General features: G+C 45.0%; 1 protein-coding gene across 1 annotated transcript in view; it reads right to left on the bottom strand.

Moving 5' to 3' along the window:
• The window catches only part of STAT1 (signal transducer and activator of transcription 1), a 1,318,258-nt gene that overhangs the window by 1,012,725 nt on the left and 290,421 nt on the right, over positions 1-15,112 (bottom strand). Inside the window, exon 5 of the mRNA XM_040441848.1 lies at positions 7,532-7,621. Coding sequence (XP_040297782.1) covers positions 7,532-7,621 — 90 coding nt within the window. The remainder of the gene's footprint in view (positions 1-7,531; positions 7,622-15,112) is intronic.

Raw genomic sequence — 15,112 nt, 5'->3', positions numbered from 1 at the left:
CCCCAGGGAGAACTAGACAGGTAAAGAGATCACAGTATCAGACACTGCTCTTACTTCCTGCTATCATTTGCAGTTTTTTCCTTAAACCAACTCCAGCCTCCCATACAGACACAAAACCAGGAAGTTAAAGTTCCCCAACATTCTAGTAAGGCCTCATGCACACGACCGTTGTTGTGTTCCGTGTCCGTTGTTCCGTTTTCTGTGATTTTCTGCTGACCCATTGACTTTTAATGGGTCCGTGGAAAACTCAGACAATGCACCGTTTTTCATCCGCGTCCCTGATCCGAGTTTCCAGTCCGTCAAAAAATTATGACCTGTCCTATTTTTTTCACGGACAATGGTTCGCAGACCCATTCAAGTCAATGGAGCCGTGAAAAAACACGGAGGCACACAAGATTATCATCCGCGTGCGTGATCCTTGTCCGTTTTTTTCCTATCATTTTCAAGGCAAACTTGACTTAGATTTTTTTTTCACTTTTCATGTCTGGTGATCCTCCACAAATCAAGGAAGATACACGGAAACAAAAACGGAAACGGATCACGGAACAACGGAACCCCGTTTTGCGGACCGTGAAAAAATACTGTCGTGTGCATGAGGCCTTATGGCAAGTATTCAAAGCGGTGATGTATTACATGTCCTTGAAAGTACATGGTTAAACATAGCAACTCTAACATCAAACTCAGTTACAATATGCAATGATGAATTTCTTAGTATTAATCACCAGCAGAATTAACCTCCTCAGGACCACCGCACGCAGGATTGCGTCCTGGCGGCGGCCCTGTTATTCCTCCTGGACGCGCCGGCGCGTCCTCTCGCGAGACGCGAGATTTCAGGCAGAGCCGGCCCACACATGCGCAGTGCGGGCCGGGAATCATTACATCAGAAGTTCGTCACCAGCCTGCCAACCAATGATCATCGCTGGCAGGTTGGTGACTTTTAAAAAATCGAATCAGAAGCCATTTAACACCTTATATTTATAAATATAAGGTGTTAAATGGCTTCTGTGCTCCTCTGCTGGTCCTTTTCGTCGGTTGGTCCCAGCAGAGGAGCACACATCACTGAGTACACACCAAACACTACACTTAGCCCCAGATCACCCCCCATCACCCCAATTAACCCCTTGATCACCCCTGTCAATCACTAGTGAAAGGGAAAAAAGTGATCAGTGTAAACTGTCACTTTTTTTTTTCACTAGTATTGACGGTTAGGTTTTAGGTTAGTTTAGGCCCCTTTGTAAGGTAGTTAGCGTCGGTTAGCGCCCAGCCCACCGCACCACAGTCACTGATTCGCATATCGCTAATCAGCATTGGTACTTTTATAGTATCTGTAAGTGATCAGAACTGATCACAGTCAAATCTATAATAGTATTAGTGTCACCTTACTTCGCCCTCCACCCAAAAAGCAGTGTTTGCCCGATCAGGCCTGATCGATCGCCCACACGTGCGTTCACCCACGCCCGCAGTGACAAAAATATATATATTTTTTTATCACTGCACAATCACTTTACAAGCGCTGCGGCGATAAAAAAAAATCAGTTTTGATATTTTTTATTAATCGCAGCGGCTTCCGGTACTTCGCTAGCCTCCCATTTGTAAGACAGGCTTGCTTTTTTTCTTGGGTAGTCTCAGGGAATACCCCCTAAATTTAGTTGACCAAATGGCAAGGAAGGGGTATTCTTCTGAAGAGGCCTACAGGCTTCTGACCCAGTCGGATGAGGAATGGGAACCCTCATCTGACGAATCTAGCGGGTCAGAATATGAACCTGTAGAAAGCAGTGGCAGTCTGACCCAAAGTTCGGACGATGAGGTTGAGGTCCCTGATACCACCAGGCGTACCCGGCCCCGTGTTGCTAGACCACAGGTTGCGCAGGATCCGCTTAAAGGGCAGCAGAGTGGGGCTGGCACTGACGGATTACGTGGTGAGGCATACACCAGCAGCGCAGCCCATCCTGGACCTAGTACCAGCACTGCCATACAACATGGTGAAATGGCGATCACCAGAAGGGCAGTTGAAGCTGGTATGGTGGCACGTGCATTAGTTCCCCCGTCGCAGCCACCGCACAGACAGGCCCGTAGAGCCCCTAGAGTCCCTGAGGTGCTGGCAAACCCTGATTGGCAGCCCCCAACTTCAGCCGCACCAGTAGTTCCCCCTTTCACCGCCCAGTCTGGAGGTCGGGTTGAGACAGCTTAGATCGGATCGGCACTGGGATTTTTTGAGCTGTTCTTGACTGCGGAGCTCTTGGACTTAGTCGTGGCAGTAACAAATCGGTATGCCACTCAAGTTATAGCTGCCAACCCGGGAAGCTTTTATGCCCAGTCTTTCCGGTGGAAACCCGTCCAAGTTTCCGAATTTAAAACTTTTCTGGGCCTTCTCCTCAACATGGGCCTGACAAAAAAGCATGAATTGCGGTCATATTGGTCCACGAACCCAATTCATCACATGCCCAAGTTCTCTGCTGCCATGTCTAGGACACGATTTGAGACCATCCTGCGTTTCCTGCACTTTAGTGACAACAGCACCTCTCGTACCAGAGGCCACCCAGCTTTTGACCGGCTCCACAGAATTCGGCCCCTCATAGACCACTTTAACACCAAATTTGCAGATTTGTATACCCCTGAGCAAAACATCTGCATAGACGAGTCCCTTATACATTTTACCGGGCGCCTTGGCTTCAAACAATACATCCCAATCAAGCGCGCCCGGTATGGGGTCAAATTGTATAAGCTCTGTGAAAGGGCCACAGGCTATACGCACAAATTTCGAGTCTATGAGGGTAAAGATCAGACCCTGGAGCCGGTCGCTTGCACTGACTACCTGGGGAGCAGTGGGAAGACAGTCTGGGACTTGGTGTCACCCTTATTTGGCAAGGGGTACCATCTTTATGTGGACAATTTTTACACAAGTGTGCCCCTCTTCAGCCATTTGTTTTTAGAACAGATTGGCTGCTGTGGCACCGCGCGACCTAGTCGCCGGGGCTTACCCCAACGGCTCGTTACCACCAGTCTTGCAAGGGGGGAGAGGGCTGCCTTGTGTAACGAAGAACTGCTCGCGGTGAAATGGAGAGACAAGAGTGACGTTTACATGCTCTCCTCCATTCACGCAGACACGACAATCGAAATTGAACGAGCAACTGGAGTCATTGAAAAGCCCCTCTGTGTCCACAACTACACTGCTCAAAAAAATAAAGGGAACACTTAAACAACACAATGTAACTCTAAGTCAATCACACTTCTGTGAAATCAAACTGTCCACTTAGGAAGCAACACTGAGTGACAATCAATTTCACATGCTGTTGTGCAAATGGGATAGACAACAGGTGGAAATTATAGGCAATTAGCAAGACACCCCCAATAAAGGAGTGGTTCTGCAGGTGGTGACCTGACCACTTTTCAGTTCCTATGCTTCCTGGCTGATGTTTTGGTCACTTGTGAATGCTGCCGGTGCTTTCACTCTAGTGGTATCATGAGACGGAGTCTACAACCCACACAAGTGGCTCAGGTAGTGCAGCTTATCCAGGATGGCACATCAATGCGAGCTGTGGCAAGAAGGTTTGCTGTGTCTGTCAGCGTAGTGTCCAGAGCATGGAGGCGCTACCAGAAGACAGGCCAGTACGTCAGGAGACGTGGAGGAGGCCGTAGGAGGGCAACAACCCAGCAGCAGGACCGCTACCTCCGCCTTTGTGCAAGGAGGAACATGATGAGCACTGCCAGAGCCCTGCAAAATGACCTCCAGCAGGCCACAAATGTGCATGTGTCTGCTCAAACGTTCAGAAACAGACTCCATGAGGGTGATATGAGGGCCCGACTTCCACAGGTGGGGGTTGTGCATACAGCCCAACACCATGCAGGAGGTTTGGCATTTGCCAGAAAACACCAATATTGGCAAATTCGCCACTGGTGTCCTGTGCTCTTCACAGATGAAAGCAGGTTCACACTGAGCACATGTGACAGACGTGACAGAGTCTGGAGACGCCGTGGAGAACGTTCTGCTGCCTGCAACATCCTCCAGCATGACCGGTTTGGCATTGGGTCAGTAATGGTGTGAGGTGGCATTTCTTTGGAGGGCCGCACAGCCCTCCATGTGCTTGCCAGAGGTAGCCTGACTGCCATTAGGTACCGAGATGAGATCCTCAGACCCCTTGTCAGACCATATGCTGGTGCTGTTGGCCCTGGGTTCCTCCTAATGCAAGACAATGCTAGACCTCATGTGGCTGGAGTGTGTCAGCAGTTCCTGCAAGACAAAGGCATTGTTGCTATGGACTGGCCCGCCCGTTCCCCAGACCTGAATCCAATTGAGCACATCTGGGACATCACGTCTCGCTCTATCCACCAACGTCACGTTGCACCACAGACTGTCCAGGAGTTGGCAGATGCTTTAGTCCAGGTCTGGGAAAAGATCCCTCAGGAGACCGTCCGCCACCTCATCAGGAGCATGCACAGGCGTTGTAGGGAGGTCATACAGGCACGTGGAGGCCACACACACTACTGAGCCTCATTTTGACTTGTTTTAAGGACATTACATCAAAGTTGGATCAGCCTGTAGTGTGTTTTTCCACTTTAATTTTGAGGGTGACTCCATATCCAGACCTCCATGCGTTAAAAAATTTGATTTCCATTTTTTTTTTTGTGTGATTTTTGTTGTCAGCACATTCAACTATGTAAAGATCAAAGTATTTCAGAAGAATATTTAATTAATTCAGATCTAGGATGTGTTATTTTTGTGTTCCCTTTATTTTTTTGAGCAGTGTATAATTTGCTCATGGGAGGGGTGGACTTCAATGACCAGATGTTGGCTCCTTATTTACTTTCCCGCAGGACCAGACGCTGGTATAAGAAGGTGTGTGTATATTTAATTCAATTGGCGATGTACAATAGTTTTGTTCTCTACAGTAAGGCTGTAATTTCAAATTTCAGGAAGAGATCATCATCGAGAACCTCCTGTGTCCAGGAGGTTCCGCGGCCCCAACCACTAGTGTAGTGAGCCGTCTACACGAGCAACATTTCCCCAGTGTCGTTGCTGGCATCTCAAACCAACCGCCACCCCAAAAAAAATGTTGTGTCTGTAGCAGGAGTGGAATAATGCGTGACACCCGCTATTTCTGTCCTGACTGCCCCGACCACACACAGGTACACTTAGCATAGGGATTGCGTTACACAGGACAGGCACACAGGGCTCTTAGGGCCCTTTCACTCCCAGCTGCTGCAAACCTCTCCTTTCACCTGGGACAAAGTGCATAATGTACTTCGCCACATCTCTGGGCGATTTGCGCTTTGCACATTGTCCCATGGGGAAGGAGAGATTTGTCTTATAAAAGGTAAAAAAAATAAAATAAAAATCACAGGTAAGCAAAAAAGTTCCAAAAGTTCAAAAAAGTTTTTAAAAGTTAATGTTCTGTTTCAAATGTTATATAAAGTTATTGTTAATAAATTTATTGCGTTGCGGCCTGTTTTTTTTTTGTTGTTTTTTTACCTTCAAGGTGGACCAACCGATGAACCAGCTGCGGCACTGATGTGCATTCTGACAGAAGCACTGCGCTGCTGTCAGATTACACAAAAGTCGGTGTATGCGGCGCTGCAAGACGAGATTTCTCCTCTGCAGTAAAAAAAGATACGTTTGCCGAGGCTTATGAGCTGAGGGGCGGTGTTCATATGCTTTGGCAAACACTTTGCATATAAAAAAATAATAATAAATCCCGGCAATGATTTATTCATCCACATCGATTGATGTGATTGCAGAAATCGGGTTTGCCAGGGCATACGGGCTGAGTGGGTTTGGATGTTGGGCTGAGCTCCTATGTCCTGGCAGACGCCTTTCCCCTCCTTTTTTTTTTTTTTTTTGGCAGAGGTTTTTTCATCCACATTGATCGATGCGAATGAAGAAATCTGTGCCATTCATTTTTTCTTTCAGCCCAGAGGCTGAACGGAAAAAAAATATCTCATTACCCGTATGCTCAATATAAGGAGAATAGCAGAAACTCCTAATGCTGGCCATACATGTAATGATTGTGGAGACCCTCAAATGGCAGGGCAGTACAAACACCCCACAAATGACCCCATTTTGGAAAGAAGACACCCCAAGGTATTCGCTGAGGGCCATATTGAGTCCATGAAAGATTGAACTTTGTCCCAAGTTAGCGGAAAGGGAGACTTTGTGAGAAAAAACAATAAAAAATCAATTTCCGCTAACTTGTGCCAAAAAATTTATTTTTCTATGAACTCGCCATGCCCCTCACGGAATACGTTGGGGTGTCTTCTTTCCAAAATGGGGTCACATGTGGGGTATTTATACTGCCCTGGCATTTTAGGGGCCTTCAAGCGTGAGAAGAAGTCTGGAATCCAAATGTCTAAAAATGCCCTCCTAAAAGGAATTTGGGCCCCTTTGCGCACCTAGGCTGCAAAAAAGTGTCACACATGTGGTATCGCCGTACTCAGGAGAAGTAGGGCAATGTGTTTTGAGGTGTCTTTTTACATATACCCATGCTGGGTGAGAGAAATATCTCTGTCAAATGACAACTTTGTATAAAAAAATGGGAAAAGTTGTCTTTTAGAGAGATATTTCTCTCACCCAGCATGGGTATATGTAAAAAGACACCCCAAAACACATTGCCCTACTTCTACTGAGTACGGCGATACCACATGTGTGACACTTTTTTGCAGCCTAGGTGGGCAAAGGGGCCCAAATTCTAAAGAGCACCTTTAGGATTTCACAGGGCATTTTTTACACATTTGGATTTCAAAGTACTTCTCACGCATTAGGGCCCCTAAAATGCCAGGGCAGTATAAATACCCCACAAGTGACCCCATTTTGGAAAGAAGACACTCCAAGGTATTTTGTGATGGGCATAGTGAGTTCATGGAAGTTTTTATTTTTTGTCACAAGTTAGTGGAATATGAGACTTTGTAAGAAAAAAAAACTTGTGACAAAAAATAAAAACTTCTATGAACTCACTATGCGCATCAGCGAATACCTTAGGGTGTCTACTTTCCGAAATGGGGTCATTTGTGGGGTGTTTCTACTGTCTGGCCATTGTAGAACCTCAGGAAACATGACAGGTGCTCAGAAAGTCAGAGCTGCTTCAAAATGCAGAAATTTACATTTTTGTACCATAGTTTGGAAACGCTATAACTTTTGCGTAAACCAATAAATATACACTTATTGCATTTTTTTTAATCAAAGACATGTAGAACAATAAATTTAGAGAAAAATTTATATAGAAATGTCGTTTTATTTGAAAAATACAGACAGTGAAAAATGACTTTCTTTTTGCACAAATTTCGGTCAATTTCGATTAATAACAAAAAAAAGTAAAAATGTCAGCAGCAATGAAATACCACCAAATGAAAGCTCTATTAGTGAGAAGAAAAGGAGGTAAAATTCATTTGGGTGGTAAGTTGTATGACCGAGCAATAAACTGTGAAAGTAGTGTAGTGCAGAATTGTAAAAAGTGGTCCAGTCATTAAGGGTGTTTAAGCTAGGGGAGATGAGGTGGTTAATAAAGTTCTTAATTTAAAAAAAATTAAAAATACTTACGAAAGCTCGATTCTTAACATCAGCCACTTTTTTATCCAATTCCCTGTGCTTGTCAATTATCACGGTAGATTGTGTGCTGCCCACTTGACTCTGTAAAGACAATTAAAATTTAGTTACCGACAGAAGCCACATGCAACTCTCATTGTTCTACTCTATATAACATAATCTGTCTTGACACCAGGCTATTGTCGAGCAGATCTTCACTGACAGGCGTTCGTAGGAAAGCTCGTTTGAATGAACTGCCCTGTGTAATAGTGCTGCTGATTACTCGATGAACGAGCAAACACTCATTCATCGCTTACCGGTGGCAGAGTGTGCTGGGTAATCACAATCTGCTGACGGCAAATGATTCTGTATGGGGACAAGCGATGGCATTATCGATTGCTCCTCCCCATACTGTGGAGGAGATCTCTGCATGTAATAGCAACGGTCTCCTCCACTGACGAGCAGTCGACGGTCAGAAAGGAATGCTTCCTTCCAAACTATTGTTTGCCTCATCTGGTAACGTAATACAGCCCTTAGAGATCACAGCCTGTTAACAAAAACAGTCATCCCTGTTCATAGATTTATTATAGCCAACATACACTTTATCAGCAAAAGTGTTGGGAAATCTGCACATTACACCTGAAGGAGCTTTTATGACATCCCATTCTAAATCCATTGGCATTAATATGGACTTGGTTTCCCATTTTGTAGTGAATACCAGTTCCATTCTTCTGGGAAGGCTTTGTGCAAGAATGTCATGTGTGTCTGTGGAAATATTTGCGCATTCAACCAGAGGAGCATTTGTAAGGACAAACACTGATATTAGACAAGAGAGCATGGCTGGCAAGCTCCGTTCTAGTTCATACTTAAGTTGTTTGATGGGGTTGAGGTCAGGGTACTGTGCTGGCCAGTCAAATTATTCCACAACAAACACACCCAACGATGCCTTTATGGACATTGCTGTGTGCACCTTGGCACAGTCATGCTGAAACAGAAAAGGGCCTTCCCCAAATTGTTGTTGAAAGCATACAATTATCCAAAATGCCCAGGTATGCTGAATCATTACAAGAGTACAAGCTATTCTTTATACTTTTACTACATATGAGTGGAGCATCGAGCATTTCCTTGCTCCAATGCTCCCCCTTGACACTCTGTATTGTGCAGCACAAGGTCTGTTTGTTTACTGCCGGTAATGTACCAGGCTTCACATCAATACGCTAGGCAAAGAATTCCACCCAGCAGTGAGCCTGGTGACGTCACTGGCACAGATAAGTGCTGCCGGAGGCTGAACCCGAACAACCCCATTAATATTTATCTTCAATAGAACTAAGGGAACTAGGCCCCACCATACCTTACAGTCGTCACAATGCAGTCAGGCAAGTAACGTTCTTCAGTCATTAGCCAAACCCAGACTCCCCCATCAGATTCACTCCCATGTGGGCAGCATGGAGGGTCAGAGGTTAGCACTGGTGCCTTGCAGCGCTTGGGTCCTAGAAGGACAACATCTGCATGGAGATTGTATATTCTCCCCTACTTCCATGGGTTTCCTCCCACACTCCAAAGACATACAGTACTGATAGGGGGAAGGGGGTCCGCAATGGAGGATAAGCCCTGCCCACTAATTACAGTTGTATAGCTAGCTACCTGTGAAAAGAGAATGTAGGAAGTGGAGAAGGACCCTTTAGTGATGTCATCAATCATGTGACCAGTGCAGGAAGTCAAGGAATAGCAGAGAAGTCTGAAGACCTTTATTGATGTTATCATCATGTGACCAGTGCAGAGGACTGGTGAAAGACCTGTGGAATGTTGCTGTGAGGGGGCGGAGCTTCTGTGTGGTGCCTGGAGGAGAGGTTAGTGGTGTCATGGGATAGCCCATATAACATCCTATAAAAGCTGGGAGTTGCAGTTCTCTCCTATTATATCCCTCTCCATTTAATTTCAACTTATGACCAAGTACAGTCTGGTAATGCTGGGAGTTGTAGTTCTGTCCTATTATATCCCTCTCCATGTAATTTCAACTTATGCCCTAGTACAGTCTGTTACTGCTGGGAGTTGTAGCTCATCTGTTCTATTGTATTCCTCTCCATGTGATTTCAACTTATGCCCTAGTACAGTCTGGTAATGCTGGGAGTTGTAGTTCTCTTCTCTTTTACTTCCTCTCTGTAATGTATACTGATGCCTCATAATAAATCTGGCCATACTGGGGGTTATAGTTATTTTCTTTTAAAGCTCTCACCTAGTACAACTGGATGATGCCCTATAATAAGCTGAACACGCTGGGAGTTGTAGTTCTCTTTTCTTAGGGTCGGTTCACATCACCGTTTAATACTGATGCCTCATAATAAATCTGGCCATACTGGGGGTTATAGTTATTTTCTTTTAAAGCTCTCACCTAGTACAACTGGATGATGCCATATAATAATCTGAACACGCTGGGAGTTGTAGTTCTCTCTTCTTAGGGTGGGTTCACATCACCGTTTAGTTTTACGTTTTGGGGTGCCACAGATGCCACATATGCAGAACTGATGCTTGATATACAAGATTTTTTTTTATTTCTCTGTTCTGACGGATCAGTGATGTAAACCCGGCCTTATACCCTCTCTATGTAATATCCACTTGTATCCAATAAAAACTGCCTCAACATGCTGGGAGTTGTAGTTCTCTCCACTTTTACCTCTCCCTGTGTTGCCCCCTAATTTCCAATAATAATCTGGTGATGATGAGACTTGTAGTTCCCTTGTCACTATTATAATGTTCTGCAGCTTCCAAGGTGTGTATTAGGCTTTGTTCACTTCTGTGCTGGTGATGTTCGCTGTTCTGTCCTGTCATAGGAGCAGAACAAGGAAAATCACCACAATGCCAGATCTGGCACTTAATGGACAACAACAGCTGACGGATCCCGCTAACAAATTTTCTGCCAGGCTAGAAAATTGTGTCCAGCATTTATGACCTGATCTGTGACTGAGGCCCCTAACACAGATGTGATCAAAGCCTTATATGTTCTCTAGCATCAGATTATGATGAGGTGTGTATTATGAGGTTCTGTAGCAGCTGAGGTGTACTAGGAGGTACTGCAGCAGTTGGGGTGTGTATTATGAGGTTCTTTAGCAGCTGAGGTGTGTATTAGGAGGTTCTGCAGCAGCTGAGGTGTGTATTATGAGGTTCTGCAGCAGCTGAGGTGTGTATTATGAGGTTCTGCAGCAGCTGAAGTGTGTATTATAAAGTTCTGCAGCAGATGAGTTGTGTACTAGGAGGTTCTCCTGCAGCTGAGGTGTATATTAGGAGGTTCTCCAGAAGCAGAGGTGTGTATTAGGAGGTTCTACAGCAGTCAGAGAAACATCAGTTGTGACTGGATTAAATCCTTTAGATTTCGGTGTCTGCACTTTGTAAAATGTCCCTGTCCTGTTCCTCTGCCAACACGTGTCGCACTGTGACCTGACTGACCAATTCGGACCTGACCTGATCCAGCAGCGTCACTAGTCCAGACTCCACACCAGCTCCATGAAGATCTGCCCCAGGTCATTACTGCGCTCTGCCAGCAGCACAAACAGTAAGGCTGGGTTCACACGGGCGTTGCGGGAAAATGTGCGGGTGCGTTGCGGGAACACCCACGATTTTTCCGCGCGAGTGCAAAACATTGTAATGCGTTTTTGCACTTGCGTGAGAATAATCGCGCATGTTTGGTACCCAAACCCGAACTTCTTCACAGAAGTTCGGGCTTGGGATCGGTGTTCTGTAGATTGTATTATTTCCCCTTATAACATAGTTATAAGGGAAAATAATAGCATTCTGAATACAGAATGCATAGTAAACTAGCGCTGGAGGGGTTAAAAAAAATAATTAAAAAAATTCAACTCACCTTAGTCCACTTGATCGCGGCCCGGCGTCTCCTTCTGTCTCCTTTGCTGAACAGGACCTGTGGTGAGCATTAATTACAGGTAAAGGACCTTTGGTGACGTCACTCCGGTCATCACATGATCCATCACCATGGTAAAATATCATGTGATGGATCATGTGATGACCGAAGTGACGTCACCAAAGGTCCTTTACCTATAATTAATGCTCACCACAGGTCCTGTTCAGCAAAGGAGACAGAAAGAGATGCCGGGCCGCGATCAAGTGGACTAAGTTGAGTTAAATTATTATTATTTTTTTAACCCCTCCAGTGCTGTTTTACTATGCATTCTGTATTCAGAATGCTATTATTTTCCCTTATAACCATGTTATAAGGGAAAATAATAATGATCGGGTCTCCATCCCGATCGTCTCCTAGCAACCGTGTGCGTGAAAATCGCACCGCATCCGCACTTGCTTGCGGATGCTTGCGATTTTCACGCAACCTCATTCACTTCTATGGGGCCTGTGTTGCATGAAAAACGCAGAATATAGAGCATGCTGCGATTTTCACGCAACGCACAAGTGATGCGTGAAAATCACCGCTCATGTGAACTGCCCCATAGAAATGAATGGGTCGGTATTCAGTGCGGGTGCAATGCGTTCACCTCACGCATCACATCCGCACGGAAAAGGGGCCTAAGTCAGCATTGGGGGAGGGGGGTGAAGCAGGAGCAGGCACAGTCCATGGGGGCAGGATGGCACACTATATAAGTAGAAGTAGCAGCAGCAGGCACAGTCCATGGGGAAGAGTGAGGCTACTTTCACACTAGCGTTCGGGGCTCCGCTTGTGAGCCCCGAACGCATCCGTACTGCCCTAATGCATTCTGAGTGGATGCGGATCCGCTCAGAATGCATCAGTCTGGCATCGTTCAGCCTCCGCTCAGCAAGCGGACACCTGAACGCTGCTTGCAGCGTTCAGGTGTCCGCCTGGCCGTGCGGAGGCAAACGGATCCGTCCAGACTTACAATGTAAGTCAATGGGGAAGGATCCGTTTGAATTTGACACTATATGGCTCAATTTTCAAACGGATCCGTCCCCCATTGACTTTCAATGTAAAATCTGGACGGATCCGTCTGAAGCTACTTTCACACATTTTTTCTACAATATAATGCAGACGGATCCGTTCTGAACGGTTCCCAAGTCTGCATTATATGAGCGGATCCGTCTGGGCAGACCCCAGACGGATCCGCTCTGAACGCTAGTGTGAAAGTAGCCTTACACACTATATAAGAAGTAGTAGCAGCAGCGGGCACAGTTCATCGGTTAAGGCTAGGTAATCACTTGCAATCAGATTTTGGTATTCTGTTCCAGCATACCAGCAGAATTCCCAAACTGCCAGATCCAGCATATGCCAAACACTGCTGGCACCTGCCAGATCCCATTCACAATCGTGGGGTCATTGGAGATCCTGCATGCAGCGGTGTTTTGCCCTTTGTTTTTGCCAGAATCTGCAATGGAGGCTTCTACTGGAACCTCTGCAGCAGATGTGCACGTACCCTAATGGGTGCGATGGGTCACTCACAAGAGGGCCCAATTCAGATTCTTGCCATGGGGCCCAGTGATTTCTATGTACGCCCCTGCATGGGTTCATCTAAAAAAAAAACATTTGATTATTAAAAACACCCAGTTTATTATAGACATGATCAGGTGGCTTAGTGGGAAGCATAAACAAAAATTCTAAATGGGGTAGAACTGGAAAAAAAAAAATGCAATTCCTCCACTGTATTACAGGATTTGTTCCCACGGCATTCGGTTTGCAGCAAAACTAACATTTGCCTTTCATTCTTTGGGTCAGTACAATTACAACGATACCACATATGTATAGGTTTTTATGTCTAAATAGTGAAAAATTAATTTAAACTTTAACCCCTTAAGGACACAGCCTTATTTCACCTTAAGGACCAGGCCATTTTTTGCAAATCTGACCAGTGTCACTTTAAGTGGTGATAACTTTAAAACGCTTTGACTTATCCAGGGCATTCTGAGATTGTTTTTTCATCACATATTGTACTTCATGACACTGGTAAAATGAAGTAAATTTTTAATTATTTTTTTTGCATAAAAAAAGTACCTAATTTACCAAAAATTTTAAAAAGTTTAAGTTTCTCTACTTCTGTAATACATAGTAATACCCCCAAAAATTGTGATGACTTTACATTCCCCATATGTCTACTTCATGTTTGAATTATCTTGGGAATGATATTAAATTTTTTGGGGATGTTACAAGGCTTAGGCTGCGTTCACACGGGCGAGATTTCCGCGCGGGTGCAATGCGGTAGGTGAACGTATTGCACCCGCACTGAATCCGGACCCATTCATTTCAATGGGGCTGTTCAGATGAGTGATGATTTTCACGCATCACTTGTGCGTTGCGTGAAAAATCGCAGCATGCTCTATATTCTGCGTTTTTCACGCAACGCAGGCCTCATAGAAGTGAATGGGGTTGCGTGAAAATCGCAAGCATCCGCAAGCAAGTGCGGATGCGGTGCGATTTTCACGCATGGTTGCTAGGTGACAGTCTATTCACTGTATTATTTTCCCTTATAACATGGTTATAAGGTAAAATAATAGCATTCTGAATACAGAATGCTTAGTACAATAGGGCTGGAGGGGTTAAAAAAAATAAACAAATTAACTCACCTTCTCCTCTTGTTCGCGAAGTTCCCGGTATGATGAATTGTGGGCTAAAGGACCTTTGGTGACGTCAGATCACTTGGTGACGTCAGATCACATGCTCCAATCACATGGTCAATCACCGTGGTGATGTACCATGTGATTGGAGCATGTGATCTGACGTCACCAAAGGTCCTTTAGCCCACAACTCATCATACCGGGAACTTCGCGAACAAGTGGACTAAGGTGAGTTAAAAATGTTTTATTTTTTTTAACCCCCCCCAGCGCTATTTTACTATGCATTCTGTATTCAGAATGCTATTATTTTCCCTTATAACCATGTTATAAGGGAAAATAATACAATCTACACTACAACTAACCCAAACCTGAACTTCTGTGAAGTAGTTCGGGTCTGGGTACCACAGTCGGTTTTTTATCACGCGCGTGCAAAACACATTGCACCCGCGCGATAAAAACTGAACATCGGAACGCAATCGCAGTCAAAACTGACTGCAATTGCGTTCCTACTCGCGCGGGTTTGCCGCAACACACCGGGACATATCCAGACCTAATCCGGACACGCCCGTGTGAACCCAGCCTTAGAAGTTTAGAAGCAAAGCTTGAAATTTTTCAGAAATTTACAAAAACCCAATTTTTAGGGACTACTACAGCTCTGAAGTCCCTTTGCGAGGCTTACATAATAGAAACCACCCAAAAATGACCCCATTCTATAAACTACACCCCTCAAGGTATTCAAAACAGATTTTACAAACTTCGTTAACCCTTTAGGTGTTGCACAAGTTATTGGCAAATGGGGATGAAATTTGAGAATTTAATTTTTTTGCCTATTTTTCCATTTTAACACATTTTTTTCCACTAACAAAGCAAGGGTTAACAGCCAAACAAGACTGTATCTTTATTGCCCTGACTCTGCCGTTTACAGAAACACCCCATATGTGGCCGTAAACTACTGTACGGCCACACAGCGGGGCGTAGAGTGAAAGGTGCACCGTTTGGTTTTTGGAAGGCAGATTTTGCTGGACTGGTTTATTTACACCATGTCCCATTTAAAGCCCCCCTGATGCA

The sequence above is a fragment of the Bufo bufo genome, chromosome 7, assembly GCF_905171765.1.
Source record: "Bufo bufo chromosome 7, aBufBuf1.1, whole genome shotgun sequence".
In the NCBI taxonomy this organism is placed as follows: Eukaryota; Metazoa; Chordata; class Amphibia; order Anura; family Bufonidae; genus Bufo; species Bufo bufo.
Note: the sequence above shows the minus strand (reverse complement) of the source record. Positions and strands in the feature narration are given on the sequence as shown.